Source organism: Lynx rufus, unplaced genomic scaffold, assembly GCF_022079265.1.
Source record: "Lynx rufus isolate CCGP_SWC_20201006 ecotype Redwood Valley unplaced genomic scaffold, mLynRuf1.p SCAF_1, whole genome shotgun sequence".
In the NCBI taxonomy this organism is placed as follows: domain Eukaryota; kingdom Metazoa; phylum Chordata; class Mammalia; order Carnivora; family Felidae; genus Lynx; species Lynx rufus.
Window position 1 is genome coordinate 205213428 of NW_025814823.1, and position 10853 is coordinate 205224280.

The 10853-nt window shown below is 40.7% G+C and overlaps 1 protein-coding gene across 1 annotated transcript in view; it reads right to left on the reverse strand.

Moving 5' to 3' along the window:
* The window catches only part of GHR (growth hormone receptor), a 143774-nt gene extending 133302 nt beyond the window's left edge, over positions 1-10472 (reverse strand). The window contains exon 1 of the mRNA XM_047073776.1: positions 10403-10472. Coding sequence (XP_046929732.1) covers positions 10403-10472 — 70 coding nt within the window. The remainder of the gene's footprint in view (positions 1-10402) is intronic.
* Positions 10473-10853: the final 381 nt, after the last annotated feature.

Sequence of the window (10853 nt, forward strand, 5' to 3'; positions counted from 1 at the left end):
TTTGAGAGTTTCATACTTTAAGATGGGTTCTCACTGGAAAATTGGAAAGACCTGATATTTAAGGAAAGGAGCTGGGAAAAGTGATCTAGCTATGCATATAATCACTAGTCAGAGTTTTCGTAATCTAAAGTTCAATGTCCAAAGGGGCAGAGAAAACTTGGATTTGGGATCTGCAGTCCTCATCATACCTCTCTATGTCTGTCAATATTTGAAATGATTTAATCAGGTAGGTGGGGCACAGATAAACGTGGTGTCTATCTGTGGGGGTTGGTGCTGGGTGACTGGTTCTTTCAATGCAGGATGGTAGGCAGTGGCTGGTGCATGGGGTACAGAGTTCAGTCACTTGGAAAAAGGTTGACAAGACTTAGGAAGGGCATCAGCCTCTTAGACATTGGTGTGTAGGACAGATTTCTGACCTTGATGGCATCTGAAGTATATAGCAGAATGAGATCATTCCATCCACAGAGAAAGCCCATAAATCAGGGCTTAGAGTAGGACACACGGATGCTCAGGGCTTCTTTGAAGCCACTGGGTTCTAGCTTCTATAGCTGCACAGCTATTTCCCACTGGAAGGGGGTCCTAATTCAGCCCCCAGTCTGGTTAAAACAAGATAACAGATCCCTAGTGACAATTGTGGGATATGACTAGAGAAGTCCGAGGTCAGGATTTACATTCTGGTTCATTCATTCACTCAAGAAATAAATGAAGATCTACTGTGTGTAGGGGAGGGGGATATAGGGAAGAGCAAAACATCCTTCATCGATTTTAAGGTTTGGTGAGTTTTAAATCCATGACACTTTATTACACAGGTACATGGGGGTCATTTTGTTAATCATTTACTTGAAAACAATTAGGTTGCCTAGTTCAAGCCCAATCCAGACTTTGTCACATAATTTAAAACACAGATGTCATTACAACCTCATTGAGAACTGGGACACACAACAAATGTTACTTTTCCTATACCCTGATCCTACCTCCCCTTCCCATCCCCTTGTCCAGCCTTTTGGTGAGAGATTCTATTAACAACATCCTAAAACATTTCCTTCATGCTTGGGACATGATCCACCATGATTTGATACGTGCAAACCTGCCAAAAAAATGTAATGAAGACACTGTAATGAGTTAAGGTTAAGGCTTAAGGCCAGTAAGTTGTTGTATAAACAGAAGCAGAGATTCCTGATAGATGTATCTGGTGAAATACTGTGGATTCATTTGAACAGATTTGAGAAATATGAGCCAGAGAAAACTCTGATTTGCAGCTGAGGCTGAAGAAGGGCTCCAGGTCCCCGGCCCTTGTGGTCTGTACAGTTACCACCAGCCAGGCCACCACAGAATCCTAGCTTTGTATGGTCAGATGCATCAGATTTCAAAGTGTGTTTATGTTACACATCATTACCGCCTTTACGCTGCTAACTACAGATCATGAGGAAGCTTCTCTTTGGGTTTGAGAATGACACTGTTGACAGCATTACTTCAACACCCATACAAGTGTTGGAAAAGCCAAAACAGGAAGGTGATGCCTGCTGCTTGTGAAAGATGAGGGTCGTGGCTGCCGGGGACTGCCTGATGACAAGTTAGAAGCACAGGCTATGGATAAGCTGGCAGTTAAAAGGAGCAGGGGCTAGGTCTTCAAAAATGCCTTTGTTGCTGGCTCTGAAATGCTTAAAATTCTATATCATATAGAGATTAAAATTAAGGTTTAAACTGAATTAACCCTGGGGAAATAACTCACTGACTTAAATTCACACTGAGGAGAAAACCATCAACCACAGGTTCTTCCCAAGAGGGTTTTCTAGGGAAAAGGTGCTGGGTGGTTGAGGAATGCTGGGTCCCATGTCGTGGAGGGCTGGCTGGGCTGGTCCAAGCTGGTGCGGACTTCTGCATAGCCAAACGTGGGTTAGCCTCCAACCAGAGGCAGGAAGCCCAGTGTGCCCATGAATAGAGGCTCTGGCCACATATCAAATCTATTATATCAGCCTCGCTCCTGTCTACCCCATAACCAGAGCCCCAGTTTAGACTACCGAACCAAAGTGGTGGGGATACATTTTGCATACCAGGATTGGCTCATCCCGAAAGAGTTGGAGTCTGAGGTGGAAGACTAGAAGCACAGTCTGTCACTGGCATGCGTGAATTGAATGTTCCAGGTTCAGACTATTCCTGGGCGGTCCCAGCCCTTTCATTTACTAATTAGCTGAGGCACAAACCTAATCACCCACACTGCCAGTTGCTTTGTAGGGGTGAGTCACTTAGCTATGTGTAAGCCTGACCGACCTCCCAGATTGTGCCCGGCGCAGGGCTTTGCTGCTGTCAACTTATCCCGCATATATTTCATTGTGCTCCATGAGGTAGGTACATACTCTGGTGATGATATAATATCTGGGGGTATGTCCAGGTCTCAGGATATAGTCATGAATGTCCGGAGACTACATGGGGAGACAGCCAGGCCTTTGTTCCATGGCAAACCCTCAGTGCACAGTAGCCTGAGCCATACCACAGCCACATGGCAGAGGCGGGAAGCTAGCTGTGCAGCCCAAGCTGGGCATGGGCAAGAGTTCTGGAAAACGGTACAAAAGGAAGGAAGCTTAGATGCCCTGTTATATCAGTGTGAGTATGTCTCCTCCCTTACAGAGCAGCTCCATGCAAGTACCACTTCACTGCTAACAGTCCAAGCTGTGTTCTGGGACTTCCCCGTATTCACAGTGAGTCATTGCTGATGCTGATAACCTTAACTAAAAATATGAGAACTTAGAGATGGATGGAGGAAGAAAGGTCTGGCAGTTCCTGAAGTCAAAAATGCACACATAATTGGGCTCCAAGTACCGACGATTCTGTCTCCTTAACATCTCTGTGATCCATCTATTTTTTTTTATCACAACCATCACATTTATATCTTCTCTCTCCTGACCTATTACAATCATCTTCCTCTACATTCATCTCTCTCAAATTCACTTCCATCCTATTACCAGTAGTATTTCCAAAGTGAAAACCTAGCAGTGTTATTACCCTGTTTAAAACTCTTTTAGTAACATAAGGGGATCACAATTAAATAATGTTTACTTGTCTGTCTTCTCTTCTATAAACCATGGGCAATCTAAAGGCAGGAACATAAATTTAAAATTCATCCTTGGATCCATAAACCGGCCAGGAGGAGGTCAAACTTTCACTCCTCACAGATGACATGATACTCTATATGGAAAACCCAAAAGATTCCACTAAAAAACTGCTAGAATTGATTCATGAATTCAGCAAAGTTGCAGGATATAAAATCAATGCACAGAAATCGGTTGCATTCCTATACACCAACAATGAAGTGACAGAAAGAGAAATCAAGGAATCAATCCCATTTACAGTTGCACGAAAAAAACCATAAAATACCTAGGAATAAATCTAACCAAAGAGGTGAAAAATCTATACACTGAAAACCATAGAAAGCTTATGAAAGAAATGGAAGAAGACACAAACAAATGGAAAAAGATTCCATGCTCCTGGATAGGAAGAACAAATGTTGTTAAAATGTCGATACTACCCAAAGCAATCTACATATTCAATGCAATCCCTATCAAAGTAACACCAGCATTCTTCACAGAGCTAGAACAAATAATCCTAAAATTTGTATGGAAGCAGAAAAGACCCTGAATAGCCAAAGCAATCTTGAAAAAGAAAACCAAAGCAGGAGGCATCACAATCCCAGACTTCCAGCTATACTACAAAGGTGTAATCATCAAGACAGTATGGTACTGGCACAAGAACAGACACTCAGATCAATGGAACAGAATAGAGAACCCAGAAACGGACCCACAAACGTATGGCCAACTCATCTTTGACAAAGCAGGAATGAATATCCAATGGAATAAAGACAGTCTCTTCAGCAAGTGGTGCTGGGAAAACTGGACAGTGACATGCAAAAGAATGAACCTGGACCACTTTCTTTCACCACACACAAAAATAAACCCAAAATGGATGAAAGACCTCAGTGTAAGACAGGAAGCCATCAAAATCCTTGAGGAGAAAGCAGGCAAAAACCTCTTTGATCTTGCCCACCGCAACTTCTTACTCAACATGTCTCCAGAGGCAAGGGAAACAAAAGCAAAAATGAACTACTGGGACCTCATCAAAATAAAAAGCTTCTGCACAGCAAAGGAAACAATCAGCAAAACTAAAAGGCAACCGATAGAATGGGAGAAGATACTTGCAAACAACATGTCAGATAAAGGGTTAGTATCCAAAATCTATAAAGAACTTATCAACTCAACACCCAAAAAACAATTAATCCAGTGAAGAAATGGGCTAAAGACATGAATAGACACTTCTCCAAGGAAGACATCCAGATGGCCAACCGACACATGACAAATGCTCAACATCACTCATCATCAGGGAAATACAAATCAATACCACAATGAGACACCACCTTACACCTGCCAGAATGGCTAACATTAACAACTCGGGCAACAACAGATGTTGGCGAGGATGAGGAGAAAGAGGATCTCTTTTGCATTGTTGGTGGGAATGCAAGCTGGTGTAGCCACTCTGGGAAACAGTATGGAGTTTCCTCAAAAAACTAAAAATAGAACTACTATACAACCCAGCAATTGCACTACTAGGCATTTATCCAAGGGGTACAGGTGTGCTGTTTCGAAGGGACACATGCACCCCCCATGTTTATAGCAGCACTATCAACGACAGCCAAAGTATGGAACGAGCCCAAATGTCCATCAATGGATGAATGGATAAAGAAGATGTTATATATATATATATATATATATATATATATATATATATACACACACACACACACACACATACATACACACACAATGGAGGATTACTCGGCAATCAGAAAGACTGAAATCTTGCCATTTGCAACTACGTGGATGGAACTGGAGGGTATTATGCTAAGTGAAATTAGTCAGTCAGAGAAAGACAAAAATCATATGACTTCACTCATATGAGGACTTTAAGAGACAAAACAGATGAACATAAGGGAAGGGAAACAAAAAGAATATAAAAACAGGGAGGGGGACAAAACACAAGAGACTCATAAATATGGAGAACAAACTGAGGGTTACGGGAGGGTTTGTGGGAGGGGGGATGGGCTAAATGGGTAGGGGGCATTAAGGAATCTACTCCTGAAATCATTGTTTCACTATATGCTAATTTGGATGTAAATTAAAAAAAATAAAAAATAACATTAAAAAATTCATCCTCGGATCCATAAAAGTGCTTGATTAAAACTTGATGAAAGACTGTTTTGTGTCATCATCTGCAGAGGTCCGTGCTCACATCTTCCACTGGCACCCTTTAAATTGTTGAGGCCAGGAGCTCCTCAGCCTGGTCTGCTACGTCCTGCTGAGCTCCAGTGTGGAAGCGGTTTGTGATATCAAGAGGACCAGGTGACACAGGGTTGCTGATGTACATGGATGCAGGCTATGGCATGACAGCAGAATGAAACATTTCTTCTTGCCTCCTGGTGACAGTGAAGACAGCAGCAATCTAGAGCTCTGTGGAGGTTATCTTCACTTTCAGTATGCATGGAAAGCCTAGAACTTCTTGAAATCATTTGATAGGCACACCATTTACTGGTTCCCAACTATAACCATGACTCTAATCCTTGTTTGATATATATCCTACAGGTCTTGGCAACTTCTCAGGGCCCTGTGGGGCCTCACTGTCGGGGTGGGGGGGAGGAGTTATTAAAAAAATACAATGTTCCTTACACTGGGTCATTATTTCCTTTTTGTTAGCAATGAGAAGAGAGGTGTCTTTTTTTTTCCTACATAAGTGCTGTGTCAGTTTGCGTAAGTTTATAAAAAATGTTCAAATATATGCAGAAAATATTATTTTGAGGATCCTGATTCCTTTAGGATGCAGCATCTCACTCCTAGTGCACATTTCTTACCTTGACTGATACAGAATGATGTAGCACCTTTTAATCTGCCGATAAAATACTAATTATGTGCTTTGCCTGCAATCCATGCCACATCCACACACATATATATAATGTACATTATACATAAATATTATAGATGCAATTTACACATATTAGACACACACACACACACACACACACACACACACACACACACACACATAATGTCCCATCATTAGGACTTATGCATGGCCTACAGCTTTGAGAAGAACTATGACTTGCAGGATATGCTTTACATTCTGTCTCTTCTCTTTCTCTCCAAATACCATCTTCACTCCTCAACACCCAGCAAGACCTGCCTTTTCCACAAAGCTTTTGCTATTGCTAAGCCTTCTATAATTTAACTCCAATCTATTGACCTAAGTTTACTTCCGAAGTGAATAATTACAAATGGAGTGCTCATGTATAGCACACTCTGGCCAAATGAATCATATGCCTTCTGCAAAGTAAGTGCTCAAAAAATAGCTGTTGAATACCAAATGTGTAAAATAGAACCACTCATTGCCTGATACAGTGTCTGTACATGGGAAAAACTCAGTAGCTGAATGAGTTGTTCTCCATGTACACCTTCTACCTACACCTGTGAGCTTCCGTTTATGTTGTTCCTCTATCACATCGGCTATTCCGAGAGTCTCCTCCTGCTCTTCTCAGCCTTTTAAAGTCTTAAACAAGTATTGTAGTTCTGCTGAATAACACCGACCTCCTTCATGAAGTTCTAATTCACTACAGCAGGAGGTGACCCTCCACACTTCACTCCTCCTAAGGAGTGTAGTTCGGGGCCACTATTTCAATTGTTAATAGACATGGTCTTACACGGCAATTCTTTGTGCAGGTTCCTGATCTCTTAACTCATGGTAACTTCCTTGAGAGAAGAATCACTATATTCCTCATAGCCCTAAGTTGAATCTTTGAAAAAAGAAAGCTCTAAAAAAATATCTATACATTAAACTTGAAGTAACTATTCCAGTCCATCTTCATTTACTCTTTTTCAGAACATCTTGACCATATGTATTCATTACACAATTTAGACCTTAAAGCTATACAGTTTCTCATTAATTTCTAGAAGTTCCTTATGTCCCAACTAGACTGAAATTCTTCAGGGCAGGGGCTAATATGCTCCCATGTTTGGTTGCTGAGGTCAAAGAGGATCCTCAGTTGTGGACTGACTGAAGTAGCAGAGATGTGATCTAATTTATAACAGGCACTCCTTTGAAGAATATTTCAAAATCTTTATACACATTTCTCATTAAAAATCATCATCCCAGGAGCATCAGTTCTGATGCAGCCAGTTGACAGTTTAACCTGTGAAGCCCCTTTGAAAATAAGGCACTGCTGGTCATTCCTGATTTTGGGGTAAGAAATTGTCCCGGAGACTATGTAACTGGTTATGAGAAGCAGATGTAGAGACTAATATAAGGATGAAAGACAATGAGAGGGCACCTATTACAACATCGGAGCTAACACAATGGTGCACTGTTCCATGTTTAGCTCTCATTAAATTTCTCACAGGGCAATTAGACATAATGAAAAATCCTCTCAGGGCCGGTATATTTCTAACCACTCATCTGCCCAAGCAAGAAAAACCCTGCTCCAGGCTTCAAGTGCCAACCTTCCCTAGGCATAGAGATGTGTCATCTTTTACCAGCTCCTAGGTAACTTTTCTCCAAGTAACACTTGCCACATGCCTTCCTCAGCAGTGTCACATCTTTCCCTGACCAAACTGATTTCAAATGAATGGTTTCACGGTGAAACTACAGTGGTAGCAGGTTTTTGTTTTTTTTTTAAATTCTTACCTGTATGTTTAGTCTACCTCATATAATAGGAGACAACATAAGAACAATTTGGCTACAATCTGGACCTGGCAGAAGAAGGACCACATGGCCTCCGAATGTCATCTGAGATTCAATCCACGTTGTCACGTGACCACTCTGGCAGAACTCATCAGATAGATGGCCAGAACTGGTAAACACACTCATGTGCGTGCATGCTCATGTTCGAACATGTTCATCTACACCTTCTTATGTAGACATCATACTCATCCATAACAATCCCCAGGCCATTTTAAGGTAGAACCCTGGAGTAGCCACATATTCCAAAAGAATTTTGGTTAGCCCACTAAATTAAAAAAAAAAAAATTTTTTTTAATTTAAAAAAAATTTAAAAAAAAATTTAAAAAAATTAAAAAAAATTAAAAAAAAATAGAAGAAAAAAGAAATTTTTTCCTTTGCTAAATTACTTATTATGTGTAAGTACTGGTAGGCTACATGATTTGTTTACAATAAGCCAATTCATTTTCTTATCTCTGTTACCCCCAAACAGAGCAAACAAAAAACTATCAAAAAGCAAACATAAAACCAGTTAATGGCGGTGTTTTCTCCACTCTCCTTATGAAGTTAAAGGTTTATGTCAAAGCTAAAATGTCAAAGCAGCTGAAATAGATGCTCTTTGCAGCCTCTCTAGGTCTAAAATGTAACTTGAGCTCTACTCTTTCAGCTGGGGCTACGTTTTTAATTTTCTTTAAAGATCTCCTTTGCCATACTTTTCATTTCACAGGTTTTTTTTTTTTTTTTTAAATTCCTCAAGCCTTGCCTAGTGGAGTGAAAGCTACCTTAATGAAGAAAGTAGAGATTAAACTACCATGACTTTGGAACAGCAGAGGCTCTCAGCTGTAATTCTTTGGCTCAGAACCAGGGTCTAAAACCAGCCATGGGAAAAGCTGCTGACATGGAGCCTGCAGTTCTCTCCATGTTTGACTTGCATAATGTTGACATTATAACACCAGAGAGACCCAAAAATATTTCAAACAATTATGACTTCTTTTCTATAAATATTTTAAAATTGCTTTACAAGATAAAATAACATATTTTACCCTTCTTGTTTTTTTTTACTTTGGTGGCCCTCAGCAGCTCACTACTACAGATTTATTTTTGGCTCAAAGGTCAGGGAGGACATCTTAAGGCACTACCTCTGTTGTTAAACTGTGTTTTCCAACATGAGTTGCCCAGTGAGTAGTGGAGTCAGCTACTCTTTTTTTTTTTTTTTAATATGAAATTTATTGACAAATTGGTTTCCATACAACACCCAGTGCTCATCCCAAAAGGTGCCCTCCTCAATACCCATCACCCACCCTCCCCTCCCTCCCACCCCCCATCAACCCTCAGTTTGTTCTCAGTTTTTAAGAGTCTCTTATGCTTTGGCTCTCTCCCACTCTAACCTCTCTTTTTTTTTTTTTTCCTTCCCCTCCCCCATGGGTTCCTGTTAAGTTTCTCAGGATCCACATAAGAGTGAAACCATATGGTATCTGTCTTTCTCTGTATGGCTTATTTCACTTAGCATCACACTCTCCAGTTCCATCCACGTTGCTACAAAAGGCCATATTTCATTTTTTCTCATTGCCACGTAGTATTCCATTGTGTATATAAACCACAATTTCTTTATCCATTCATCAGTTGATGGACATTTAGGCTCTTTCCATAATTTGGCTATTGTTGACAGTGCTGCTATGAACATTGGGGTACAAGTGCCCCTATGCATCAGTACTCCTGTATCCCTTGGATAAATTCCTAGCAGTGCTATTGCTGGGTCATAGGGTAGGTCTATTTTTAATTTTCTGAGGAACCTCCACACTGCGGAGTGGAGTCAGCTACTCTTAAAGCAACAACTGAATGCAGTGTCAGAGCATAGGAGAAATAGACTTTATTTCTTATGTTGGACACTCAAGCAAGGAAAAAAAATCACGCACTCAAGACAATCTTTTAAAAAGTCTCGTACCCCTTTATAAGCAGAGTTTACTTTCTGGACAGAAACATCCTTCTTCTCATTCCCTTTCATTACTCATTCTCGCTCCAGTTATTTCTGCTATGAGACATACGTTTGAATGTACTGGGACTTCACTAGGAAGAGTGTATAAAAAAGGAAGGAGACTTATAGAGATGGCCAAGGAAATCATGAGTTCTGAGTACATTATTCAACTCTTTTCATTTGTGTCTTCCTTCACACTTTGCCAAATGGTAACCATCCAGAGTGTGAGAGGTGAAATTTATTTGAAACCTGCAATTTCCGTTCTCAGAGAATATGATTCAGAGACCTTAATTCTGAGCTCTGGAAATAGGCGATGATATCCTTAGTCACGGATGAACAGAGTGATCAGTAGGTTAATAACCAACCTTCCAGTGCAATTTCAATATCTCTCCCAGGACCAAGAGACCTGGCTTGCTTTCAATATAAATGTCCTCAGCATGATTTGCAGCATTTATTTTTGATGTGAAAAGATGAGATGCCAAAACTGTATTCCTCCTAAAACATCCACAGAAAAGTCCACCCAGTTTATGATTTTAAAGCTAAGACCAGTTTCCCATTTGCTGCTACTTAAAACTTACCTCTTCTAATTAAAGCATCCAAAGAACTTATATTTAACAAATAAAGTTCAGTGTTATTTCAAAACACTGGGGGTGGGAATGGGAAAGTAGAACTCACCTTCACTCCCAGAAAAAGCACTGCTTGATCCTGCCACTGCCAAGGTCAACAGCAGCTGCCAGAGATCCATACCTGTAGGACCTGCAATCATACAAAAAGGAGTAATCATACAAAAAACAGTAAGATAAAAGCAGACCATTATCATTACACACTGTTTATAAGCTGGCTAAACCATGAATGAGCTGACATGCATGTCAGTTCCAGAAGGAATCCCAGTAAATCTTTCATTGCCCCAGAGTCTCATATTATTATACTTTTCATAAGGGCAAACAGTAGGTTTGTAATAAATTCTATTTCCCATGTGTGCTTGCCTCAGGAAATAACATGGACACTAGAGAGTTTCCCATCTTGGCCAACAGCCCTAGAAACACTTTACAACAAAGGACCCCCTCCTCCTCCCCTCCCCCCCCCCCCCCCCACTGCTTCAATAATAGGGCCAGTGTGGTTTCAC